The following is a 27,799-nucleotide window of genomic DNA, read 5'->3' as shown; positions in this document are numbered from 1 at the left end:
CTGTCCATGCCAGTGGCATGGGCAGTGCAGGGGACCCCAGGGGCCCCACGGCACCCGTTCCCGCCATCCTGGTTCTGGCGGTGGACACCGCCAGAAACAGGCTGGCGGGAAGGCGGTCGGAATCCCCATGGCGGTGCTGCAAGCAGCGCCGCCATGGCGGGTTCCCTGGGCCAGCGGGAATCTGGCGGGAAACCGCCGGCTTCCCTTTTCCGACTGCGGCGGTCACCCAGGAAGCACCGCCAGCCTGTTGGCGGTGCTTCCGCCGCACTCCGCCATGGCGGTCATGGACCGCCAAGGTCAGAATGACCCCCATAATGTTGGCCTTGGTTTAATGATAGCCATTCTTCTCTTATTGTACACAGCCTTTACATCACAGTGACCACCCCTCATATGCGATTTAGTAAAGGAGGTTGTAAGGCAGAATTTGTGCATTAGAGGCTGTTGTACATTTGAGCAATCAGCCAACATGACAAGCTGATGCTGGAAGATGAAATATATATGAACAATTTTTTTTTAAAAAAAACGTTTTTTCAAAGGAAAATGATGTTGTTTTCAGAAAAATTTCTACCTTTTGGGGAAAATACCTATGTTTAATGAAAAGTGTTAATTTGATGCTAAAATCTGAAGGGTAACCTCAGCGGTTTTGCCTTCATTTGCTGAACCCATTTTTATTGGCGTTCCGGCCTTTGCCCTTTAGTCCAGTGGCAATGTTAAATTGGTATGCACCTAATTGGTCCATTTATTTTACTTATAAGTCTCTAGTAGTACATGTAACCAAAACCTGTAAACTAATGTGTTGCAGAACTCATTGTTCTACCCTCTAAATTAGAGCTATAATAAAAGTCTCAAGCCTGACACTGCAACCTGTAGTGCAGTTTTAAACTGGTAGTTCGACCTGACAAAACAAACATTTTGCCAGGCATAAACCTTCTTTTTTAATACCTATGTATCACACCTGAGGTAAGCCCTAACAGTTCATAGTGTAGGGTGAATGGTATTTAAAAAGTAGGACATGTGTACTTAAGTTTTACATGTCATGACAGTGAAAACTCCCCAAAGGCATTTCTCACTTCCACAAGGCTAGATCCCCCATAGACTAGCCATGGATTACCTTATTACATTTAATGAGGTATAACTTCCATTGAGGAACAGCTAGAGAAATGCTTCTTCTGCTCATTTGAATTGTAATGTAACATCCTCTTTGATGACAAAGTCATTTTAAATTACTATTGTGAAAATGCCAGTAGTAGAAAGTTGTCATTTTTCTGCCTAACCCAAATCTGCCTTTCTGCCTGTGTCCAGGGCCACATGACCGTTAATGGCTCTTTTGTGGTGTAAAGTACATTCTTTCCCACCAGGAGACAAAGGGGCCCTTGGTGTGGGCCCCTTTGTTTTTCTCATAAGCAGGGTGGCCTGGGGGGTTGTACCCATCACTTACTGTGCTAAAAAAAGGGTAGCTTAAGAGCTATACACAGCCCCTTCCTGATTTCGGAAGATGCCTGTGCTGTCACTGAGAAATGTAGTCCACACCTCAGCCCATCTGTCCCTTGCTATCTTAAATAAATTGGAGCTGAACCAAGAGAAAGGGGAAATACGGACTGGAACGAGTTTGGGGCTAGACAAAGGGGGTGTTCCCCTCACACAGGCTGGCATTAGGTATAAAATTAGCACCCTCAGAAAATCTCACTAGAACACTTCTGGACCTGTGGATGCTCAGAAAAAGGAAAGCCCTGTTGTCTGAAGCCAAAAGGAAGACTGGACCTGCTTGCTTTGAACCCAGGACCCCAGAAGTGACTTCAAGGGTCAGTAGGCTGACTTACTGTTTAGGATACAGGGACACAGCAAGCTTCCAGCTGACTAGTACCAACTGGACCTGCTTGATCACTGATGCTGGCCTCTGTTGGAGTGAGTTCTAACCCCCAAGAGGTGCCCCACAAGGTCCTGGGCCCTTGGCTTTTGTTAAGAGTGTGCTCATCCAATGTCAACTCAAATTGAAAAAACAGATGCTCTGGGATCTTCGCTTCAAAAAGAACCCTCCCCAGTCTCCTCATGAATGTGAGCGAACTTCATTGAGACCAGTGCAGGAACTGTTTGACTGCCTATGCGCCTATGGACTTCACCACCCAGAGCTCTCTGCTTCAACAACTGACCTCCATTTCCCATCAATGTGAAGTTCAATCATTGACTAGCTCTTTGCGCTGACAACCACACCATCAATGTAAAGTTCTGATCACAGCCCTTAGACTTCAGCTACCACCATATCTTAGTAGACATGGCACATTTCCTCTCTCTGTTTCACATTACGCAGCGCAACAGCTGAGCTTGCTGCTCTGTTTTGCGTGAAACATTAGTAAATATGCCCCAGACTGTACTTGCAATCAAAACAAGTGAGGTTGAAATATAGTACAGCAGTGAACAAATATTCAGCAAATTCATAAAATGTAGCTGTTGTGGAATAGAAGCTAAATAAAGCAGTAATGTTGGGAATGAAAGAAAGGCATCTAACTTTACGTCTGACTCTTGTGTGGCCTATTGAGCACTGCATCTGAAGCATTAAAAATGTATTAGGTTTTCACAGGTATGCACTCTTATTAATACTTTCTGCCACTCTTAAATGGTTGCACAATTCTGATCACCACATGCTTGTCTTCAAGCATGCAGACCTGCCAACCTGAAAATAAAAATCGTCATGTGAGAAGGGGGCGTGACAGTGGAAGGAGCAGGGCTCTCTCAGAGAACAGCTTGCAGCTTGACCGCTGGTGACCCTGTCGATGAGTTCTTTTAATGTGAAAACTGGACTAAGTTAGAAGGTAATCTTTCCACCAGGTTCTGAACTTTTGATTTTGAACCAGTACAACACACCCAGATTACCATGACTTGCACTTTGCATTTCTTGGCACTATTTTTATTTAAAACTTTGAAAATGCATTACTCTGATTCTGCTTACTGCATTTTTGTTGTTGTGATGCCATTTTATTTATTCACATTCACTCTATTTTTCTAAATTATTTTAAGATTTTTCTTGTATAGTGTTTTGACTTTATTACTGTTTGAGTGCTGCATAAACACTTCCACGTTACCTCTAAGTTAGCCTGACTGCTCTTATGCCAAACCACCAGAGGGTTAAGCAGAGGTTTATTTAGTGATTTTTGGGGTTCATCCTGAAAAGGATTTTGATTATTATTTGAGATGTGTTGTCACACCCTCAAATAATTCTTCAGTTTCCTATAGTATATATTTACAGAAACTGATATGATGTTGTTTGCAAGTATAATGACTGCATTTACAAAACATTAAAAGTTGACAGTTGAATGATAATTCATGATGAGTTGAGAAAAGCTTACAGCTCTTGTCTTTTCCTTGGTTCCTTGGATCCACAGGGCACTTGCTGCTGTTTATGTTATTTCATTACACATTTCTATTTAGAATCATTTTTTGAATTTCCTGCTAATAACCATGCCTGATGCTCCTGAGTGGCCAATACAGTTAATCTTTCTTGGGCTGGAAACCAGTGAAATGTTGTCTGGTGTTGTCACTATACTGTACTGATAACATTTGTTAGCAGCTCTGAATCATTTTTGTTGATGCGAAGGAATTGTAGTTATAGAAAAGATAATATTGCTGTTGCACAGTCTATATTGTGAAAGTGTGCAAAAGACCGCTGTCATGCCAGAATCCATACAGCTACATACATTAAGCAAAATAATCCATACTGTCCCATCATTGAACGCACTACTACTATGGCAGAATTCAGATTGATTTCTCTGGTCTGCAAAGCTCTATTGAAATGCAAACATGCTGATTGCTCCAGGTGTGTAAAGTGCCATTGCCATGTAAACATGCCACCCTGACCAGGTCTATACCACCTTACGGTCTGCCAAAGCCATAATTATCCCAATCAGTAAAGCCCTCACCCCTCACGTCTAAGCGCCTTGACTGCATGCACCTGTGCCAACAGGACCAGTCCAACAACGAAAATACTAAACGCCACCTTCTCATACGACTGAAGACAGGGGAAGGAGCCCACCTTTCCGTCTGCACTGTTGAGCTTCTGGCTTTGTGCCTGGGGCTTCCTGCCTACCACTCATGGATGAAAGTGAAACCCTGTACACACGTGTGCATGCACATATATGGTAGCCGGGTTACATGCTGCTTGCTGTTCCAGTGTGAACAAGCTGCAAGTGACCTGTGCCGTTTCGACTCATGGGAACAAGTAGGCCATCGGGTGGTGCAGGGACTGGCAGGGGTTGTGGCTGAAATATGACCCTGCGCACTCGGGCCTTGATATGGCAGCCCGTTCAGCTCAAACAACATCCACACATCGTCCAATCCACTGCGCAATGTCGGCACGGCTAGCCCAATTGGACTGGTGCTTTCCAAGGACTATTCAGGCTTCTTTAAGTGGAGTTTGTCCCCTACTTTGTGTTAGGCTGTACACGTTCCAAGAGATGTGTTTTCTTCAATTCAAAATGTCCTCACTGCTCATCTCCAACACAATTAACCTTTTTCATTGGCCATAATCAATATACACGTAAGGAATTCTGGTGTATATGTAATTAATTGCTTGCTGATATCTAGACTAAACAGCTGTAAGTCATAAAGTACAAAGAACAAACCGATATAAATAGAGTGTCTCACTTTTATTTAGGTCTCCGAGTAACATTATTTTATCAAGACGTGTTAACGGAATGTGATGTTGGGTGCATGTTACAGACGCATTTTACATCTGTACACACACAAACGTTCGGAATGAATATTTGACAAGTCAGGGGACATTTCTCCTACTATTTTTTAATGGAAAATTCAATATAAGGAGAGAAAATGTCAGATTGTTAGTGTTGTTTTTGCCACAGCATGACCAGCCTCTTGAACATACCTGCTCTTCTTCCAGGAGTATGAGTCCAACAATCACAATATTGATGTTGCCACCTATGGTCCCGTCTTTGAATAAGGCAGACACCTGAAATGAGATACACACATTCATTGCCTTAGGTAAAATACAGGCAAAATTGCAAAGTGAAAAGAGGGTGTGGCAGTGGAAGGGGCAGGGCTTAATGCTGAACTATCTTTGAGGCCTGTCTGTCCCATTGCCTTGTCCCCACTGACCTCCCTTCTCTCTTCTCTGAAGAAACAAAAACACAAAGGTTACTGGGGTACGGTGGATGGCCTCGGGTGTTTTCACAGCTCTTAACGGACATCAACTGTTTACAGCCTTCAAAGGGGAGCTGGAAATCCACACTTTTCAGTGGTTTCTAACTCCTCTTACCTGCCACCATGTGATTTCACCTTTTCACTGGGTGACCGTGTGAAGACAGCCGAAATCGTGTGACACACGGTGGCACCATGTGAGCTGACAGGTCTGGGCATGTCTTTGGATTTGTAAAATTGTAAACTGGTTTTGTGAGTTAATTTGCTGCTGACATCTAGACCCAGATTTGCTAATGCTTTGTGCATCCTTTGCACTACTTTTGTTATACAAACCTGATGCAAAGTGTTAAGGTAGCTTTTTTATCCAATGCAAATATGGCTTTGCTGCAGATAGTATCCCAAAGTAACTGAAAGTTGCGCAATGTGCTACATTGCATTATGCTGCATCGAGGTGGCATTCCATGTGTAGAGCATGAGTTCCCATGCAACCACTCATGGGTTTTGATGCAAATCACTGAACACAAAGAATTGCAGGGATTTATACCAAAATCCTACTCCTTCTCGAGGCAGGTACAACTAGGAGAAATAATTTAATTTCCCTTCATTTTTCCTATTTTGTATGTGTGTTACACTGTACAACACAAGTACAAAGTGGGAAAAGACTTTAAGCTTAGTTTTTTTTACTAATGGACCCCTGTCACTACAAAACCTGCGCTTTGGAGAAAGCAGACATCCTTACATTGTAGGCGAAGGGTGTCTGTGTTGGTGCATGGCTGCCATAATAGTGCAAGCGCACATTGAAGACAACAGCGCTACATCTTAGTAGACATAGTACTGTTCTGCTCTCCCCCACCATACCATGCAGCACAGTTAACTTTAGTTGCTGCACAGTGTGAATTCTTAGTAAATCCCATGCAAATGAAAGAATCACTTTTCCTCTGTGTTAGGTGCAAAGGCAAACAGGCTCTTAGAAGGTGCACTGACAGAGCATCCCCTGAGGGCAGCTCTCTAAGGGGGAGCAAAGGGGGTTCCATGAACGTCTCAGAGATCTCTTGCAGGTCGGTGCGGTCACTCACTGCACCCACCTGAAAGGGGATCTCTGTTTTCTCTTTAAATTGCAGGCTTCTGCGACCTGCGCTGTGAAACAAGGAGCGGCTTGTAAGCAGCAGCTCTGTATTTCAGAGACTTCACTGCCCTCATGACACCACAAGTTTGTGATTGCCCTGGGGCCAGCACAATGATAGTAATAGGGTGCACTGTCCCTGTTTACGCCTGCTTGAAGAGACAGTGAAACCGTTACATTATTACAGTATTCAGAAATGCCAAATTCTCCAAGTGTAAATCCTACATGAAAGCAGGATATCTACAAGCCATGCCTTTGACTCTTAGCTTCTGTTACAGAGGAGAAGTGCTAAACATGATCTGTAATTGCTCACAAGGGTTATGTGAACCACGAAATTCTAAGGATGAATGTCAAAGTGCCACCTAACCCATGAACACTCAGTTCACCGTTGACCTTTGATGAAGCAGAAAATGAAGGTTTTGATTTATTAACGCATAAACGTAGTGCTGACATAATCATGTGTGACATTAACCGAATTAATGAAGATTGTACGGGGACAAAATGTGCCCTCAGAGTAGTTTACCATCATTTATACGCGTGCTTTATATAACGTGGTGTATTAGAATTGCACTAATCCGACATAATCATAAACATGTGCTACGATTTGCTTATTTGAAATGTTTTAGCTTAGCATTACTTTAGCGGAGGCTTTGGCCTAGTCGCCTGGTCTCACGGTTTAAATGTTTGTATTTTTCCACTGTGCTATTAAACGTGTATTTCTGCTTGAAGCTGTACTTTTCCACAGAGACTGTTCACATGCTTATCTTAAAGTTAGTGCCAGCATGGCATATTTTCTCTTTAATTCAAGGTCGACTTCCAGGTGCGGACAATGGAGGCTCTGAGAGTAAGCTAATCGAGAGACAATGTTGCAAATTACGTACCCATCTCCAAGGATAATGTATGCTTAAGTAAAAGCTTGAGAATTGTCATTTTCGATTGGTCAATTTGAAGCTAACCTATGAACCCTCCAATGGAGACCCTACTGGACTTGAACTGTTGTCTATAAAACCCAGGTGCACGAGAGGGAAGCTTCTATCTTCGGACATCCCGCCATTTTGATGTCGTAGCTACTATGACCCATTTTGCTGCGACGCCATTTTGAGAGACTTTGATGCTTTCTCTAGTCGAGAGAAAGAGACTTTAATGATTCTTGCCCTAGAGACTTTAACTTTGATTTGTCCCTTTGCATGAAGTAGTAGTTTATCTTGCCGCCGTGAGGCAATTGCCCCGTTCACCCCTGCCCCTTGTCCCGTCCCATGCTGATCGAGAAACGGTACCTGTGAGACGAAGACTTCATTGATTGCTGATTGGAATTGGTAATTATGAAAGGAAATTGTAAAATTGCATTGTGTTCCTTTTAGGTAACCAACTGCTGATTTTGATAAAGACCCTAGCTAGGAGTTTTCTAAATTGATGTTGCTAAATTGTTTTTGCATGAAGTCCCACATGCTGATGCTAATTTGAGGTTAGACGAGGATTCCATATGTCGCACGATGCAATTTGAGATCTTGTTATGCTGACTAAATGTACGCAATTAGCCCATTGCAGATTATCGTATTAGTGCTTTGCATTGCCACTATCGAATGCCTTGTGATTCAAATGCTACATAGATTACACTTGTTCCGACGATATGGACAGCTATTAATGTTCATTTATGTTTATCATTTGGTGTTGAGATACATCTATATCGTGCTAGCTTTGTTAATATAGGGAAATAAACTCACTAACTTTGCAATAAACTGGTGTGGTTATTCCTGACTGAAAGGTCAGGGTTCGCCGAAATGTATTCTGGATTAATTGTTAAGTGTTATGTTGTTCAAGGTGTTGCTTATGTTCGTTATTAACTATCGAAAGAAAGTGATTGATCGACTAAGAGTACAGAGAGTTCCCACTTAGTCAAGGGATTCATCGACCTAAAGAGCGTCCGAACGCGGGTAAATTGTTACCATGTTCCGCTCTATCACCTTCATTGTAAAGACTAGGTTACTGGAAATGCAGACTCTGATACATTATAGAATATAGTCAGCAATAACTGGAAACTCAGCTTCTTTACCCCTCCTATTATATGTGAGTGATTATCACAATCTTTTCCCGCGAAGGTGGTTACCTTCATCTTCCATAAAATAAATTTATTTTTTTATTTTTAAGGGATCAAATACCACAACTGGAAAGGTGGGTACAGTGATTGGATGCAAATGAACAACATTTCAAAATTAAAACCACTTTCTAGGCGTGGTATTATTTTTTGGAATGGTGGTAGTGGCAAAATTGCTATTACCAAATTTTATCGCTTAATACTAGCACTCTGTTCCAGCTGCCTTTCTGTTGCTCTTAAGTTTCTGTTCCTCGGCATTCCCAGTTTCTATCAAGTCATTCCCAGACCCAGTGCTTACTTTGTGCAGGTGTATGTGGATAGTTACCAGTGACTGACATTGGTGCTCATTTTTTGGAACCAAATCTTATTTTCAGGGGCGGCTCCTCCTCTATGGTGGAGGGTTGACACATCCCCTTCCCTCCGCCAGCAGCAGCAGCAGCAGCAACAGCAGCTGCAAACCTTTGAAAATAAAACAATAATAAGCAACGTGGGGATGACAGGCAGGGAGGGGGGGTGCTCAGCACTCCTCCTCAGTGTTCATGCATGTTTGGCCGGCCATCTTGGGCCGGCCCAACACACATCCGCACAGGACTCTCTCCAACTGGGCACTGTGTTGCCAAGTTGGAGACAGCAGGCACAGGCTCCCAGATTGCCTCAGAGTGCCCAGCAAGGGTGTTCCAAGCAATCGTAATGCTGCTCTGAGTGTCAGGATTGGCCATAGGGAAGGCTGGGAGCCTGTGCTGCCAGTGCAGCGGAGAGCAGCGGTGTGGTGGTTAAGGTAAGTTTTTTTAGTATATATTTTTTCACTTTTATTTTGTTCCCACGACAGCCACTTTGCCTCGTCGCCAGCCGCGAGTGCTTATTTTTCATCATTATATTTTAACCACAAATGAGAGAGAAACAGAAGAGGCAAAAAGAAAAGGGAGATAAAAATCAGAAATCTGTGACAAAGGAAGAAGACAGGGATGATAAGGTACCTGCAAGGGAAAAAGAAAAGTAGTGTTGGATGAAAGAGGCATGGGGTTTAGATTAAGACTATTTAACCTTGGTGAAAGGCAACACCAGCATTCAGTAGCGCTAATAGTAGGTTCCAAATTAAAAACTGGGTCTCTGAACTTATGCAGATTTACAAATGAAGCAAAGTTCATATGTCAGAAAAAGGTCTCCTCATTCCCTTTCTTAAAAAGGGGTCCTAAAAATGTACGTAACATCTTCTTTTAGTCTGGCCTACTCAGCCTCTATACTGTGGTTGGGACCTGTGGTGAGAAAACAAAAACATTACCTGGTGCTCTGCTGGAAAATATAGAAAATCATTTTACAGATTTTTCAAGTCTAAGTACCTTATTTAGACTTTGGCAGATAGGTTACTCCGTCACAAATGTGATGGATATCCCATATGTCATATTACGGTTCTCATAAGATATAATGAGATTGTAAAATGGCAGACAGGATATCCGTCACATTTGTGACGGAGTAACCCCATCCACCAAAATCTAAATCAGGCCCCAAGTTTTTTTCCCTGGTTGCACTATATTTTCCAGCACTCATGAAATTGAAGGATGATGTTTACAAATGCCAGTACTCTAAGATTGGCTCAATCAGTTACAACACAGGTACGATCCACTATTATTTGACTGCATTCTTAGTACACTTAAAGTGTAAAGTGGGGACAAAGAGCAAATAGGAATAATAATTCTGTTCGGCTGCCTGCGATGGGTGACATTAGGTGAAATGAGTGATATTATTTTTGCCCACATTTTGTATGGCATTAATAACTATTAATTGTAATTTCCATCATCCTGTGCCCATATCCTTGCAAGGGACACAATTAATATTTGTTAACTCTCTCTGGAGGACACATTAGACACTGTTAACCATGAGCATTGTCGATGAGGACTGACCAATACAGTGTTCAGAAACTGACATGCACAAAGGTAGAGTGGCTGAAGATCCATGGGTCTGTCTGATTTTCACTCAGATATTAGCACCTGCTAGGGAATTGTGGGTTGTATGGGAATGTTTTTGGTCACAACAGACAACATTGCTCTCATTTGTCTCCTCAGGATTTCACCTTCTGGCAAAAATCGCCCACCCTATTCAATGAACATGGACAATTAAGTGCTTCTTCATTACAAGTGAATGTGGAGCATTAGAATTGCAGTTCCAGCTTGTATGAGACGGAAGCGATCCACCAAGCTTGAGAGCAGTTTGTTAACAAACACACATTAAGGTGCTCAACTACAGCTGTGTATAAATGGAAGATGTGTATTCACTCAATTAGTACACAAATTGTCCTGTGTCTGGAAATTGTAAGTCATGAAAAAAACTAAGGGGGTCATTTTGACCCTGCGGTCCGAGACCGCCAGCGCTAAAATGACAGAAGCACTGCCAACAGGCTTGCAGTGCTTCCTGGCCTATTACAACCGCGGTGGAAGCGCCACAGTCGCACCCCCGGGGCCGGCGGTATTCCGCCACTTTTGCCCTGGCGGTGATAATCCGCGTGGGCAGCGCTGCTTGAAGCGCTGCCCAGGGGATTACGAGTCCCCGACCGCCAGCCTTTTTCTGGCGGTATGAATCGCCAGGAAAAGGCTGGCAGTATGGTGAGTCGTGGGGCCCCTGGGGGCCCCTGCACTGCCCATGCCACTGGCATGGGCCCCCTGACAGGGCCCCATGCGGCTTTTCACTGCAGACAGTGAAAGGCGCGACGGGTGCAACTGCACCCGTCGCACGGCCGCAACACGGCCGGCTCCATTTGGAGCCGGCTCCCATGTTGCAGCCCACATCCCCGCTGGGCCGGCGGGTGGAAACTTGGTTTCCGCCCGCCGGCCCAGCGGTGATGTCCAAATGGGTACTGCGGGAGTGCGGCCGCCAAAGTTGTAATGACCCCCTCTGTTTGATGCCATCATACTGCTTCAGTGATTCCTTCGAGGTAATTCAGTGGCATGGTACCATCAGGAAAATTCACTGGTATGTTGAACTTATCTGTACTGGTGGTATTTTTTCAGATTCTTAAGGGTCCCATGCATTATACGTCAAATTCAGGGGCTTTGAAGCTCAAACAAGCAGTGATGGGAAGTCTAGTAGAGCCTGCAGCAAGTGCACAGTTTACATTTTTTCTTTAGGCTTTCTTAGAATGTGATAAACCCAATTCATGCAGCAACATCAGTCAGTTATCAGGGCTAGGGCACAAATGAGACTCAGTGGCATCTAGATAATGGTCAGAGTTGGTTGTAAGAGAGAGGTTGTCCTTAAAATGGGGACTTGTGTTAATTAGGTGGAGGTGGAATATTATTTCTAACTTATAGTTTAGAATTTGATAATAATTATAATTAGAACATTGAAATGCTGAGCATTCAATTGAAGACAATGGAGTAGTACTTCCAGGCCTACAGTGGCTGGAATAAATTCGGAGCTCAAACATTCCAATGTTTGCCTTCATGTTTCTCCCTTTTTAATTTAGAACATTCTACCCTTAGTAGGTGGAATGTTCTAATAGCCTTATAGCCCTAATGCCTTAGGTAATACTGGTTGTTAAAGGTCTTCTTCCTCTTTACTATCCTTCCCCTGTTGCTTAGGCCTATAACTCAGGTTCAGGGCCTTTATCAACAGGTATAACTCTTGGCAGCGGACTATAAGTATATATTTGTGACATTGGAATGCTGTGAGCTCCAATGGAGAAAATGAAGTGGCTTAATGCCAATAATGGCTGGTACAGACCTTCTGCTCCAACATTCCACTGCTTGTCTTTTCATTATTTAGTTTATATTTTAGAACTTCCCATCCTCATTAGGGGGAATATTCTAACCACATTACAGTCCTTCTGTCTCAGGCTATAAAGGCTGTTAAAAGCATTCCACCTTCTTATAGGTCCTCACTTGTGTCTCAAGTCTATAACTCTAGTTCTGGACCTTGAACGATTGGTATAGCCCTCAGAAGTGGTATATAATGCTTAATTGAATACATTTTTTGGAAGTGAGCGAAGTTGAGATTTGTTGGCGCAAAATACATGTTTATTTGTTTCAGAAATTAACATACTATGTGAAATAAACTTGGCAAGCCAGAGTATTCTTCCTATACAAAAGTCACATGAAATACCAGCAGGAGACTAGTTTGGGGAGAAAATGTCTCAACAACAGTTTTACTGTTCCCGTAAGAAATTGTCTGCTCAATCCAGTCTCTTAATAGTGAAAATTACACTGGGTTTCCTAACCGCAAAATTGCATAAAATTGCAAATCCGCTTGCATAACAAACATTTCACCCTAGCAGATATGTTTTAAGAAAGCTAGGCCCATATTTATACTTTTTGACGCAAAAGTGTGCAAATGCAGTTTTGCGTAAAAAAGTATAGCACCGCTCACGTCATTCCAGGTCTAGCGTCAAAATATAAATAGGGAGTTGAGTTTGCGCTGAATTTTCATAAAAGAAATTATGCTAATTCAGCGCAATGAAAGTTATAAATATGCCGCCTAGACAGGGAAGAGACCTTATGTGTGTGCTCTGCCAAACCCAGGCATTTTGCATCACTCTGCAGCTCTTGTCAAAGGTGCAAAAATGTCTCGACAACCCAGTGTTTCACCACCGAGAGTGCTGGCTCAAAAGGGCTGATACTTTTATTCACAGTAATGCTGCTTTCTGATCAAAGGACTCCGTTGTTCAGAAATAGCATCATAAAAATAGATTGAGTTGGTTCTGTGAGGCTCCATTCTAATTCCCCTTTTGGCAGGGTCCATGCCATACTAATTAAAAGATACTGCAGAAATCATGACAGACGGAGCTCACTTTTCGTTTTTACATGTCGCTACCACCAAGAGCTGAATACACAATTGCCCCACTCTCAAGTTGACCAGAGTCAGGGCTTTGAGTGGAATGAAAATACTAGGGGATCTATTCAAGGGGCGTGGCCGATGTAATTAAGGCGGTAGCTTAAAAGCACCTAAACTAAAAATATGTACTTAGCCAAGTGTGCCGCCCGACTGGCATTTTGCTTCTTCTTTCTATCATTGCACACAGATATATAATACAACAAGTAACAATGCACCTAGTTGTTAGTGGCATGACATAAGTAAGCAACAACAATGACCTCGTTTTTTAAAAATATTGAACATGCTTCACTTCTAAAATGATGGGACTGTAAAAGAACTATAACAAGTCTCTCTGAAGTTACATCAAAGGCAGTGAAGGGTGGTACTGCTGGCGACTTAACACTTTTTTTCACCCTGAGGGTGCGAGCAAAATTAGGGAGCCTGCCTTCTTCGCACCTGCTTCTTAGAACTGCCGGTATTGAGTACCGGCAGGACCCGGTCCACTTAAAGTTCTGAACAGAGTATATTCTTAAACTTGATTTTATCATTTTAGGGTGTACTTTAAAAAAAATGTTTTGTGGTTAATACTCTATCCAAAGGACGTTAACTATTGTTACTTGCATGCTCTACTAAGGTAAGGGAATATTATGCATCAGGGCACTTTGGATGGCAGCTGTATTCCTGGGAACCTGGGTAAGTGATGTATTAGAAAACAGTGGTTCCTCAGAGGAAGAAGAACAAGCCTTTGCTTCCTCTGCAAATATGATTAAGTATGAAAAAGGTTTACTTATTGCTATGCTCCCACTTCAGGAAGAGGAGTTGTATTCTTATCAGTTTATAGGTGTTACTTTATTGTCCTGATGAAGACCTCATAGAATCTAGATCACTAAAGAGTTTGAAACATTGATGGTTCAACATGTAGATATATATACATTGTTACCTGCTGTTTAGTGAACTCCAAAATTGAGTCAGATACTGTACTTGAATAAATGAGGACTCTTCTACATGTTCCCCTATTTTATCTGTCACATCATGTTTTGTGCACTTGCCCTCACTTGATTCACTATTCATTGCATCATTAACGAGAACACCCTTGACATAGTGTCGAGATCTACATTGATTGCTGAATTATTTCCCACTGTATTGTTACATTACACTATGTGACACAGCAGCATCTTTTGATAATTAATGATATTTGCCTAGGAAGTGAAAACGTATTCTGCTCCCTCCGGTGGAACCATTGTTTTTTAATATAAAAAATGGACATCAGAGAACGTCACTGCCTTGATGCACATAGGTGGTTCTCCTTAAGGGTTGTGCACTCTTTTTGTTGTGCAAGCTTTGGTTTGTGCAGTGCCTGACATTCGTGCAATATTTTGAGTCTTAGCCTGCACTTGAAAGCTCATACTGAATAAAAAAATTCCCAGTGAAAATATCTTTTCAGTCTCTCCCATCTTGTGTTCTCAGACTACATAGAGGGGAGCTCGAAGATCAGTGGTTTGTTTGCAAGTGCACACCTAGTGTACCTTTTCTTTGTGTGTGACACAATATCTGTGAGAAAAAGATTCCCCAAATTACACTCAGGAAAAAATGCTGAAAACAGGTAGTAGGCACCAGTAAAAGCGATGAGAAAGTCATGATGTTCGCTCTGAAGCCCAACCCCATAAAACGTTCTGTTTTTTGGCTATTTTTCATATTTTTTGCAATAATTCTGCAAAGGTTGCACTATAAAATCTTTGTAAATTCCCACCTCCCTATTGACTATAGCAGTGGTTCCCAACCTTTTGATTTCTGTGGAACCCCACTTTAACATTAATGGAACCCAGGGACCCCCACTGAATCATCATAGGAATCCGGGGACCCCCGCCTCGGTCATTACTGGAAGCTGGAGACCTAATTTGTCAATATTTGTTAATATTTTTTAATTTTCTAGGCTATCGCGGACCCCCTGGGAAGGCTTCACGGACCACAGGGGACCACAGGTTGCGAACCACTGGTCTATATGACATGCATTCTGAATCCAATAACTGCAAGTGTCTCTGCCTTTTGAAAAAATTTGGATGCCCACCCTTCTGAATCACTTGTCAGCTGGGAGGGAGGTGACAAGGCCAACTTTAGAGGGCACACAAGGGCTCTTCGGTACATAATGATTGCCGAAGGTAGAAACAGCAGGAGAAAGCAGGAGAGGAATGTCTTCAGTCCTCTTCTTTGCCTTAGGAAATAAACTTCAAGTAGAATGATGAAGAAAGGGTGATTTAAATAGGAAATGTGGTACCTGCGGAGGTCAGTCACAAACAAAAAGATCCTGACCTTAGCTACAACCAGTACTATAGTTGTGCCACTTCATAGGTGGCAAAAACAAGGAGCACCTGTAACCATTAGTGGAGCCTTGTTTAGTTCAGTTCCCTCGGTTGGTGGGCATGGCTATTTCCTCCAAAAAAGTATGGGGGTCATTACAACCTCGGCAGTCTTGTAAAAAGACCACCGAGGCTGCGGGAGCCAGAATACCACCATTGCCGGCGGTATTCCTGGCTCCCTATTATGACTTTTCCACTGGGCCAGCGGACGGTAACATTGTTACCGTCCGCTGGCCCAGCGGAAAAGTCACATCAACATTGCTGCCGGCTCGTAATAGAGCCGGCGACAATGCTGATGTGCAGCGGGTGCAGTAGCACCCGTCGCGCATTTCACTGCCCGAAATTCGGGCAGTGAAATGCGCGACGGGGCTCTGCCTGGGGGCCCCTGCACTGCCCATGCCAAGGGCAGAACTAGGCATATTATTGAGTGCACTTTTGGCTTCCTGAAGGCCAGATTCCAGTGCCTCCATCTAACAGGTGGCTCCCTATACTACTCACCGAAGAAGGTGTGCCAGATAAACGTGGCATGCTGCATGTTGCACAACCTGGCTTTGTGACGCCAGGTGCCTTTTCTGCAGGAGGATGGGCCTGATGATTGTATTGTGGCAGCTGTGGAGCATGTAGGTAGTGAGGAAGAGAAGGCAGAGGAAGAAGATATTGACAACCGAAACAACATCATCATGCAGTACTTCCAGTGACACACAGGTAAGAGACTGGCACTGCTCATCTCATATCTGACTGCTGTCAGACATTGTATAAGTCAGCCTCTTAACCTCTGTGTATGGACACGGACAGTTCACTTTGGCTTTCCATTTCACAGATCTGGATACCTCATTCTGCCTTCTGCTATATTTACTGCTGCCCAACAACTGTCAAACATTGGTATGTGCAAATGAACATTTACATTGATATTTGTGAATGAAGTTGTAATTATACATTTGTGAAAGTACAGACTGACTCCAGATTGGTTTGTGATTCAAGGGTGTTTACTTATGGGCTAATGTGTATAGGGGTATGTGGAAGGGGCTGGGGTGATGGTGGAGGAAGGTCCATAGTAGAGTCCAGTCTATTTGTATCACAGGTGCATTGTCCAATGTGGCATAGGAAGAGGAACAATGTCAGTTCAAGGTGGACAGGGTGACAGAGTCGGACACAAGGGTGACAGTCAGGAGAGTCTTATTTCCTGGTGGGGGTCTTGGCAATGTTCTCAGTCTTCTGCCTGGATTGTAGGGACCGTTTGCGGGGTAGTTCTCCTTCTGCAGGGGGTGGGGTGCTGTTGGCCTGTTGGTCCTGTGACTGGACCTCCTGTCCACTAGCGCCGGTGGATGTGGAAGGCTGTTTATTGTTTGGGCTGGTGTCAGGGGTCCGGTGGTATGCCACTGTCTCCCACATGGTGTTGGCCATGTCTGCCAGCAACCCTGCAATGGTGACCAGGGTGGTGTTAATGGACTTCAAGTCCTCACGGATCCTCAGGTACTGTCTCTCCTGCAGCCACTGGGTCTCCTGAAACTTGGCCAGTACCGTGCCCATGGTCTCCTGGGAATGGTGGTATGCTCCTGTTGCACAGCAGTCCTCCCAGCTTCCCTGTTATCCTGTGCCTCTGTCCCATGAACCATGTGCCCATTGCCACTGACCCCAGGTCCCTGATTTGCTTGGGTTAGTGGGTTTGCCTGGGGTCCCTGTTGTGGTAGACACACTGCTGATTGACGTGTCCTGGGGACAGTGGCATGGGCCCGCTGGGTGGTTGCTGCGGTGGTGTTTCCTGAGGGGGGAGGTTCTGTGGTGGGTTGGGACTGTGGCAGGGGAACCGACTGTCCAGAGATCCCTGATGGGCCGGGCTGGTCATCTTGATCCAGGTGTGCAGAGCTGCTGTCGTCACTGTGGGCCTCTTCTGTGGGGGGGACTGGATAGGACTGGCACCTCCTGCAGGGGTCCTGTTGGGATGTGAATGCATTGTTAATGTATCTGTGTGTGCCATCTTGTGCAATGGGTGTGTTTCCCTCTATTACTGTACTTGCAATATTGCCTTGGCCCTTGTGTGAGTGGTGTTTGTGTGCCCTGGGTGAGTCTCTACCTTGGACATGCTTTGGTGATGGGTGTCCATGCACGTCTGTGATGGGTGTCTATACATTGGTGTAACATGCAGGGTTTCGTATTGGGATGGGTGGGTTGTGATAGTGGGGTATATGTGAGGTGGTAGAGTGATGGGTGTGAGGGTAGGGTAGGTGTTTGTGGTAGCATGCAGGTAGGGTGGGGGATATAGTAGTAAAGATTTGCCTTACCAGAGTCCAGTCCTCCTGCTACTCCTGCGAGGCCCTGAGGATGCATTATTGCCAAGACTTGCTCCTCCCATGTTGTTAGTTGTGGGGGATGAAGTGGGGGTCCACCGCCAGTCCTCTGTACGTATACCTGGTGTCTGGATACCATGGAACGTATCTTCCCCCTTGTGTTGTTCCACCTCTCCCTGATGTCATCTAGTGTTCTTGGATGCTGTCCTACTGCATTGACCCTGTCGACAATTCTCTGCCATAGCTCCATCTTCCTAGCAATGGATGTCTGCTGCACTTGTGGTCCAAATAGCTGTGGCTCTACCTGGATGATTTCCTCCACCATGACCCTGAGCTCCTCCTCATAAAACCTGGGGTGTCTTTGAGGTGCCATGATGAGGAATGAGTGATGTGTGAGGTGATGTGTGGGGTGATGTTTTGGGGTGTGTGGTGTTTTGTGCGTGGGTGGTGTATGACTGCTGGTGCTGTGTGCCTCTGGATGCTGGTGTGGTCTTTGCTTTTCTGTATCTCTGCTTCTTCAAAACGTTTTGTTGCAAGGGGTTGTGGGTAATGTGGGTGTGTGTTTTATATTGGATTGGGTGTGTGGGTGTGGTAGGTGCATGTCTGTCAGGTGTGTGTATTTTTAATTGTCCAATGTGGTTGTGTTTTGCAAGTGTGTGTGTATTTTGAGTGCGGCGGTGTGTACTGCCAATAGTTTACCGCAGTTGAATTACCGCCACATTGATTCGTGAGTCGTGATAGTGTGGGCGTATTCCTGTTGGCGTAATGGTGTGGGTTTTGGTACCGCCAATTTATCACTGACCTTTGATGTGGTGGACTTTTGTGGGTGTCTGTATTGTGGAGGATTTCTAAGTGTGGGTCATAATACCCGTAGCAGATTTCAGCCACGGACATGGTATGTTGGCGGCTGTCGGCACGGTGGTCAGCGGACTTTACCGCCAGGGTTGTAATGAGGGCCATAGTGTTGAGTGATGCAAAGGGCAGTGGCACAAAGTAGAGTTGAGTGGCATAGAGGGCAGTGGCTTAGAGTACAGAGTAAGTTGAGTGGCATAAAGTGCATTGCCATAGAGTAGTGCAGAGTAAAGTAGCATAGAGTGGTGCAGAGTAGAGTATAATGCCGTACAGATCAGTGGCATAGAGTGCAGTGGCGTCAAGTGGAGTAGCATGGATTGCAGTAGTACACAGTAGAGATGGGTTGAGTTCAGTGGTGGAGAGTGCAGCGTTGCAGAGTAAACAGTCAGTGCATTGGTGTAGAATGGAGTAGAGTAGAGTGCATTGGCACAGAGTGCAGTGGTTAAGAGTTACAGAGCAGTGGCATACAGTACAGTAATGCAGAGTAGAGTGCAGTGGCATAGAGTGCAGTTGTGTAGAGTTGATTGGCGCAGAGTGCAGTGGTTAAGAGTAGAGTGCCATAGAGTGTAGTGCCCTAAAGTTAAGTGCAACAGAGCAGAGTATAGTGGTGTAGAGTGCAGTAGTTTTTAGTAGATTGTTTCAGAGTAGAGTGAAGTGGCATAGAATGGAGTGGTGCAGGGTAGAGTGCAGTTGAGTAGTGTGGCATAGAGTGTAATGGTGTGTAATTGCGTACAGTAACTTGGTGTAGAGTGCAGTGGCAAAGAGTGCAGTGGTGTAGAGTAGATTAGAGTGGTGTACAGTAGATTGGCATAGAGTGCAGGGGTATAGAGGTGAGTGTTACAGAGTAAAGTGCATTGGCATAAAGTGTAGTGCCACAGAGTGCAGTGTTGCAGAGTGGCATAGAGGACAGTGATGTGGAGTGAAGTTGTGCTGTCTGGTAGGCTGCGACCTAAAAAGAACTATGATGCATCCAGTGCTAATGCACTTTTTAAAAAAGCACATTAACACTGGCTGCATCACAGCACTTTTTAAAATTAGTTTTAGCAACACTGCAAAGCATCTGCACTTCTGTATAGCATGGCTACAAAGCATTGCCAAAGCCAATAGTTCTCATAGGTGCAGCCCATTGGCTTTGCCAATGCTTGTTTAAAGTTTGTATTATAGTGGGCAAGCCCTCAGCAGTGTCAAGAGTGAAAACTGTATTTTTACTTGAGTAAACAATATTACTTAAAGGCTTCCTAGCCTTTGAAGGGGTTTGCATGGACAGGCATGGACAGGCAACATGAAGATTCTATCCTCAAAGACACATAAACCATCTAGGAATTAGATGAAGGCAGTAGAATATTTTCTCATATAAGCAGTATAGTGAGTGACTACCACATCACTGACCCATCTGACCTCACTGTTGTAAATATGACCTTGCTAGATTAAATAAATTTTTCTATGACACATGTATATTGGTAGCAGATAATGGCTAGCCAAGCATTATATTTCCCTATCTGCTGAAACACTGCAAACTCTACTCAGTGGTTAGTTCTGTATTTGACCTAGGTGATCATGAATTATCATCTAAGGTGTCAAGTTTATGTAGATGTCTACCAGATCAGGCTGAATCTCTCCTGGCAACTTGGCAAGCTGACTTCTTGACTAAAGTGCACAAGAGGATGAAAGATAACTAGTTGAGTATCCATGGGAACAAGGCAAAGGGCCTGATTTAGAGTTTGGTGGATAGGATTTAGAGTTTAGAGTTTGACTGATAGGTTACTCGGTCACAAATGTGAAGGATGTCCTGTCCGCCTTATTACAATTCCATTGTATCCTATGGATATTTTAATACGGCAGACAGGATATGCGTCACGTTTGTGATGGAGTAACCTATCAGTCAAACTCTAAATCAGGCCCAGAAATCTTACTTCTAGGTTCTGGACCAAACCAAAATGTCCTGTTTGGCAAGATGACTCTTTTTTACCGATATTTTTTTAAAAAACATGTCCTTTATCCACAGCCATTAAGATTATTTTTTTTAATTAATGTTCATTGCTAACACCAGGTCAGATCAGTACGTCATGTGTTCAAATACCAGCAAGGTAAACTTAGCCTTCCAGCTATCTAAGGTTGTCAAAGTGAGTCCCTATAAATGACGTCATCATAATAAGTAATACTGAGAATGCTTAGAATTTTTTTGAAATTGATTAGGAAGAAGTGTGTAAGAAAACAATGGCCCAGATTTACAAAAAAGTGGTGCTGCAACAAGATTTGCAGTGTTGCGCTGTGCCAATTTTGGAACGCAAGGATGCACTGTATTTATAAAAATTTGGTGCACCCCTGTGTTTCCCCCTGCGTCGGTGCTTAATTTAGCTACCAGTGCCAATGCAGGTACCCTTGCACCATACTGCTAGAGTGTCTGCATTGAGGGGCGGGATTGTTTATGTGCGGGAAGGTGCCCCTTCCTGCACATAAGCAATCAACAGTGGCGAGGCAGCACACATAGAAGTACTAAATCATCATTTTTGAATGATTGTTTATGTGCAGGAAGGGACACCTTCCTCCTCATAAAAAATCATCCATGGTCTTCTGCTCTTTTTATAAGTGCTGCACACATAGAAAAAGAAAAGACGAGAAGGAATAAAAATATTCCTACTTGTTGCGCCATGCTAACAACACCCTTGGGATGGCGTTAGTTTTTGGTGCTGCCACAGATTTATGATTTTTTGTAAATCTGGGGCAGCATCTAAACAATGGCTGTTGGGGTGGAACGCCCAGAACAACACACATTGCACGCCCATTTGCCGCAGTAAACTGCATCGGAGGGGCCCATATTTACAAGGAGGCGTTAGGCCACAAAAAGTGGCTTTACGCCTCCTTGTAAATATGGTGCAATGAAGAGCACCACAGGAGCATCACTAAAAGAGATGCTCCGGTGGCGCTAGGGCCTTGTAAATCTGGCCCAATGTTTTAATATCGACCTGGAGTATTGCAAGCCTTTGCTTTGCGAGGTGGCCCTTTGAAGAAGCAGATAATAAAGCTCTGGACTGAGGAAAAACATATAACTAAGATTGCTTTGTGCGCCTGAAAGTGTGACTGTTTAACAATCAGCATGGTGCTTAAGTGGACGGAAAGCTGTGCACCACTTTCCGCAAAGTATCTGGGTGCAATAACGCATTTGAGAACATTGAAATGTTGTGCGAGTGCCATTGAAGACAATGAAGCAACTTCAGGCCATTAGTAGCTGGCATAGGCCTCCAACTCTAACATTACAGAGCTTGTCTTTCTGGTTCACCCTTTTGAATTTAGATCACGCTACAATGTAGAAATTACCTTTTACAAGTTGATCATATTGCAATTTGCATTACTATTCTCAAACAGTGGGTGCAAATTGCCCATCTTTAGTTCGTAATGGGGAGATTTATACTGTTGTCCTTGAGCAAAGTTCTGGCAAGGTTAACAGGTGAATCCTATGTCTGGAAACAAACCTCTGCTGGAGCATGGTCACCTCTCCCGCTGTCACAACACCCTAGGGGTAATGAGAAGCCCTCCTAACCCGACTATTGAACACTTGCAGTTGTAAGGCACCACAAAAGTTTAGAATGTTTAAAAGCAGCCTGATCCCACAGTAAATATTATTCAAGGATTTCTGCCTTTACCTCTGGAGTGTAACATGCTTTGTGGCAAAGAGGCAATTATCAGTTTTGTGGCTGGATGTTGACTGACTCTTCATTTGTATGCACCTTTCAGAAAGCTGGCAGGTTTGTGGGTCTGAAAACATCCCGATCATCTCTTAGAGTTGCCCTGGTATTGTGAAAATAAAATTACACAATTTCCCTCAACAGTAGTCCCTGCCTTACCATATTGAGAATCGTCAAGACGTAGGTTGTGATGTTTTCATGGCCGTGGTTTTGCATCATCTTTTTGTCAACGACCGCGAGAGTTTCCACATTCAGAGGTTTATTTTTGTGGGTCTTGAGGGGGGAGCGCCTGTTTCGCGGCTGAAATCGGTATTCGTCTGGCAAGATGTAAATATCTTCTTTCGGCGGTTTGGGCATGTCTGTGAAGTAAAACAAAGAGGTTATGAGAACAAGGATAATCCATTAAACAGAGGGATATAAAATCACTTCATGTAATAGAAAAGCAACCGAAATTCCAGAAAAACAGGTTAGGTATGACAGTAATAAACCAAAATACCATGGGGAAATCAACTGGTCATAGGGAAATATTCTGTAAACCAACTATTTGAGGGAAAGATATATACAGGAGTGATAAAAGTACCAGAATTCAGTTGTTAGAAAATTAGAAAGAATAAGGAAAATATTTCAGGACGAAAAGGTGGCGAGGGTTGAGAAAATTAATGAGTAAATACAGAAAAAATACGGATTATCCATAAGGAAACACATTTAACATCAATAAGAAAGATGCAAGGAAATATAGAAAAATGTGCTATTCGATTGACATCTGATCTATAGCAAAGATCTGTATGTAAAGTGCCCGCACAAACACATCATGTGAGCTTTTCTCAAAAAGGTCAAAAGGTCGCTTTTGGTAATACCGTATAATGAAATGAAAGATAATTGTTGGCTTTCAATATTATTGGCTATAGCAATGTAAATGTCCCTTTCACGGGTGCTGTCAATTCTAATTAACGATAGATTTAATAGGTTTAGCGAAATTCGGCACAAAATATTACATTTTCAGAATACATCGTTAAAAATATACAAGAGACGTCCAGCATTGCCATTCGGGATGCATACTAGACATGATGGCTGACAGTCTGATTTCTTCTATTTTTGCATTTCGCATACAAAAAGCCAAGAAGACATCCATCTCGTTCTGGGAAGAGGCAGCGCAGTCCTGGGATCCAGCATGCTCCCCTAATATTTCTGGATCATCCTGTTTCATTTTCAAATTCCAGTTCTTGTCCCTTTAAGGAGCATGCACTGAAATTTCGGCATTTTGCTGATACTAATTTGGCACGGAGGTCAGCTGTTCCTTACAGGTCTCCAGCCCATCATTCATAGGCATTTGGAGAAATTGACAAATTGAACCCTTGCCTGTTAACATTAAAGCAGCCGAGATTCTGAAAAATCTTATGCATTTTTTTCGTTCCTTGATGGATTAGTTTATCTGTCTCTGCACAAAAACGTTATCGGAACCTACATACCTACAGATCTGATTCAGCCGGTGATTCCTGCTTTTTTAAGCTAAAAAATTGCCTTTTTTAGCTGTATCCTACCCCAAACTGCCTTTGCTTCAAAGCACAATTAATGTGGAGAATTAACGTCCCCAGTTTTAAAAAAAATATTCCCTTTTTCTAATTTCAAACAATTGTCTTGTATGAACTGCAGATGCTGTTCATATTTGTATCTGGGACCCAAGAAAGGTACATGAGGTCCTTTGTACTCTAATGCTCCCATAGGATTGCAGAAATAGTTGATTAGGTCAGTCCCCACAATCTTCGAACTGTTAATTAATCCCTGACCCCTGCTTTCAGAAAGTGAGGTTTGTGCTGAGCTACTTATGGACGTCTCTCCCGCTAGAACCCAGTAGTATGTTTAGTCTGATTTTGTTTCAGAAGAAGACAAAAACATATTTGTGCAATGAGTTGGTTCTTCCATTCATTCATTTTTAGATTAAGGCATGTTCTTTTTGACCTTTCCCCATTGTGCCCTACAACTCTTTGGATGATGTTAATGCGTTCCAGAAAAGCCTTTCCCATAACACACACAAACAAAAAACAGCAAAGTACAATCCAGCACAACATAACACAAACTGTATCACATTACAGCCTAGATTCAGCTAATCAGCTAGTCACATCTATTGATATCACATATTGCATACTTTGGTTGTGACTGAAGGAGAACAAATGCCCTTACATACATTTCTTGCGTCTTCCACAGTAATGCTGTTTTGGCAGGTGCCCATGTCTGTGGTCACTAAGGTGCTGGAAGTTGAGATCTTGCTGTGCTTGTCCGTTTTCCGGATTTAGTTGGTTCTGGTTGGCCAATCCCACCTGTCCCTCTACCAGTGTGACCTCATTAGAATTGTCCAATCTGCTGTCTGTGGACCTCTTGTAGAGCACATGCGGATGGTGACCATCAGGCGAAGAGTAGTTGTGTTTAAGTGCAATGTGCGGTGGTAGAGGCTTCAAGAAGTAATCTGCGTGTTCTGTTCTTATCAGTCCCGACTAAAGAAACAAAGAGCAAAAATAACTTTCAAAGAATAAGTTATTGACAACATATTTCCAAAAAATGCCAAGCAGTACTACATGGAAGTCTATCAAAGGCTGTCATCAGTGTCTGAGAGTTGTGTGCTGCCTACTTGTGCCAACATAATGAGCAGTAGCCTGTTTTAGTTGTATCCTTAGATGAATGTTACTGTTACGGTTGCTTCAATGTATTGTTCTGTTCTAGCATGTTGTACAAGTCGTAATGATGTGCTCATTTTATGGAAATTAGTGTGGTTTGATCCCTTTCACGGTCATCTGGTAAATACACCCGCATTACAGGGGAAACGCATGATAAACATGGGAAGGCCTGCTGACCAATGAAAGAGAAAGAAGTTCATACTTTGGACTGATGGTTGCAGGTGGTGTGCAGAAGCACTGAGGGGCTCGTTTCCAAAGTTTTGGCACAGGGCAGCGTTGCAAGGCTTTTGCTGCACTGCCCAGTCTCAAAACTAAAGGGCAGGAATGTGGTGTATCTTCAAGATATGCCGCATTTCCGTCCTTGTCCCCTACGCTGGCGCACAAATTGCTGCCATGCAGCAACAAAGCACCCTTGCACGATTGGTGCAAGGATGACTGCGATGTGGGGATGATTGTTTTTGGCAAGAGGTGTTTTCCTTTTTCTTTTTGTGCTTCAGAAAAAAGAAAAAGCAAGGAGAAATAATGTTATTTCTCCTCATTGGCCCACCCATACGCCACCCCTAGGGTGACGTAGGAAACTGATGCATTCCCAGGCTTACGAAACCTTGTAAATCTAGGAATGTGTCAGATACCATGAGTGTTGGTGGGAACACACACAGCAGCACCCTTGGAACGCCCCTTTCATGTGGAGTAATGCGTGAAAGGGGCCCATAACTCCAAGGCCATGTAAAGTCATGCAAGATGGCTTTGCGTGGCCTTGTAGATATGGCCCTGCAGCCTACGCTGCCGGTGGGTCAAAACAAGTGATGCAATGCTGGCGCAGGCCATTTGTAAGTGAGGCCCTTATTTTGGTGGAGCAAGACTCATTTTTCATCACCTAGCAGACAGGAAGTGGATTGCGGTGGTAGATAGGGAGCCCTGGTATTCGGTAAATGTGGCATTAGTCAGTGCGGCGTTTGATGCTAAGAAAGGCCTGACCTTGCACTTATTTATTTCCATATTCATTTTGCAAATTTTTTTTTTTTTTTTGCAAGGTTCTTTTACCGTAGCGTTTAAAGTAAAAGCTAATTGGCTTGGCCTTGAATTCTGTCCACTTTACCATCTCCAAGTCAAATTCCTCTTGTTTCTTCTCGGATTTCACTCGTAGCTGGTTTACAGACTCTCTAAGTGGCGTAAACTAAGGTTTGATGTTTTAAGTTGCAAGCTACAATGCCTTTTCCTGCGCTATTGACATACCTTCTCACAGTGTTTTAGTGCACGAGGGAGGCTTGAGGTCAGCTTACAAGCCGAATCAGTCCCTCCATTGCATTCTGGGCGGAGGTCTCAGTTTTCATCGCATAAAACGGTCATCCACTTTAGAGGGTTAGGCTGCTAGGCTGCTGCTTACACAAGTGCTGCATTCCCACGCTCCCAAATAAAAATGAGACTGCAGCTTTATGTTCCCCATTCCACCCCCATCATAAATCTAGAAATGTAGAGTCACTAAAGCTAGACATCTGCGATGGATTTGGGTGGAAAACTGTACACATTGCACATTGCCTTGTCAGCGTGCAAACAGCCTGTACAGAGTGCGTGAGAGCAGTCAAGGTCTGAAGAGTGATTAGTATAGGGCAAACTGTGTGGCACCAGTCACCATGGATTACATGAAAAACTGGGCATAACGTGGAAGACCTCGCAGACCCCAGAGAATGGTAAATTAGGACAACCCACAAAAAACAGTGTGTTACTGTACTTCATACTTTTGCAATAAAGAGATCACCTCCCCCACCCCCACAAAAGTTTACTAGCAATCCATACTTCTGACTTACTGGGTGACCACCACTCAAATTATACATTGACTTGAAAGGATTAAACTTTTCCTTCTTGCATGATTTGAGTGTGCTACGCTGCTACTCATTTAATAATTCTGATTGACTCGTGTGCTTTCCTATGCCGGTGATCCCCACCCCTAGTCCCTTGGCTGGAAGGGTCATTTATTTCAACTACCGTGAACTGCTGCTATGGAGACTGCTGCTTGACTGAAGAACAGCTGGCAGAGATTGGAATGTAACTACCCTACACTACCCAATCACTAGCCAATGACAAAAAACTACTTACTTGTCACTCCGCATCCTCTCCTGTGTCACATATTCAACCCTGCAAGTGGCACTTGACAATGAGAGAGGACATTCATAGAAGCCTCAGGAACAGACTTCTCCTAACCTAAGGCCAACTCAAAAGCCTCTTCCTTCTCTAGCCGTGCCTCTGAATTGTTTTTGGTACATATTTTGTTATTCCGTGGAGTTGTGCTTCCAGTTTCACTGGCTGTCAACCATTACATTGTCTTAATTATATTAATCGCACTAAGAAGTTCCAGTTCTTCCCTTACAAAAGAATGCCCCTGCCACTGCCAATTGAACGGAAGCAAACTGTGTTTTAAGTCTCGCCTGTCAGACAACTTTTAGCTGTCTGTAGATGAAAGACTCTTGTGGACTGTATAAAAAACTTAAAGTGCCTATTGCTTATTACTCCTTGGCTTTATTGTCACTCTAATTGCTTACTTCTTTTTGGGTGGCTTGCTTTCCTATTCTTATGTTTGTCCCCTCCCTTAGAGCATATCCTCCTCACCTCCCTTTTCATTGGTTGACTGGTATCCTTCTCCGCTGCTCACAATTATGGAACTACTTTTTTCTTTTCTATTAGGCACCTCACAAGAATGTATTTTATTGCTTTCACTCATGCCATTTCCCCATCTTCATTCCATCCACTCAACTAAAAACGTCCCCCTACCTCATA

The 27,799-nt window shown here is 43.5% G+C and overlaps 1 protein-coding gene across 1 annotated transcript in view; it reads right to left on the bottom strand.

Moving 5' to 3' along the window:
- ADAMTS16 (ADAM metallopeptidase with thrombospondin type 1 motif 16) overlaps positions 1 to 27,799 on the bottom strand; it is a 757,015-nt gene that overhangs the window by 597,445 nt on the left and 131,771 nt on the right. Inside the window, exons 4-6 of the mRNA XM_069219698.1 lie at positions 24,538 to 24,844; positions 22,512 to 22,711; positions 4,877 to 4,960 (exon numbers count right to left, since the gene is read on the bottom strand). Coding sequence (XP_069075799.1) covers positions 4,877 to 4,960; positions 22,512 to 22,711; positions 24,538 to 24,844 — 591 coding nt within the window. The remainder of the gene's footprint in view (positions 1 to 4,876; positions 4,961 to 22,511; positions 22,712 to 24,537; positions 24,845 to 27,799) is intronic.

Source organism: Pleurodeles waltl, chromosome 2_2 (genome assembly GCF_031143425.1).
Source record: "Pleurodeles waltl isolate 20211129_DDA chromosome 2_2, aPleWal1.hap1.20221129, whole genome shotgun sequence".
NCBI classification, from domain to species: Eukaryota; Metazoa; Chordata; class Amphibia; order Caudata; family Salamandridae; genus Pleurodeles; species Pleurodeles waltl.
Note: the sequence above shows the minus strand (reverse complement) of the source record. Positions and strands in the feature narration are given on the sequence as shown.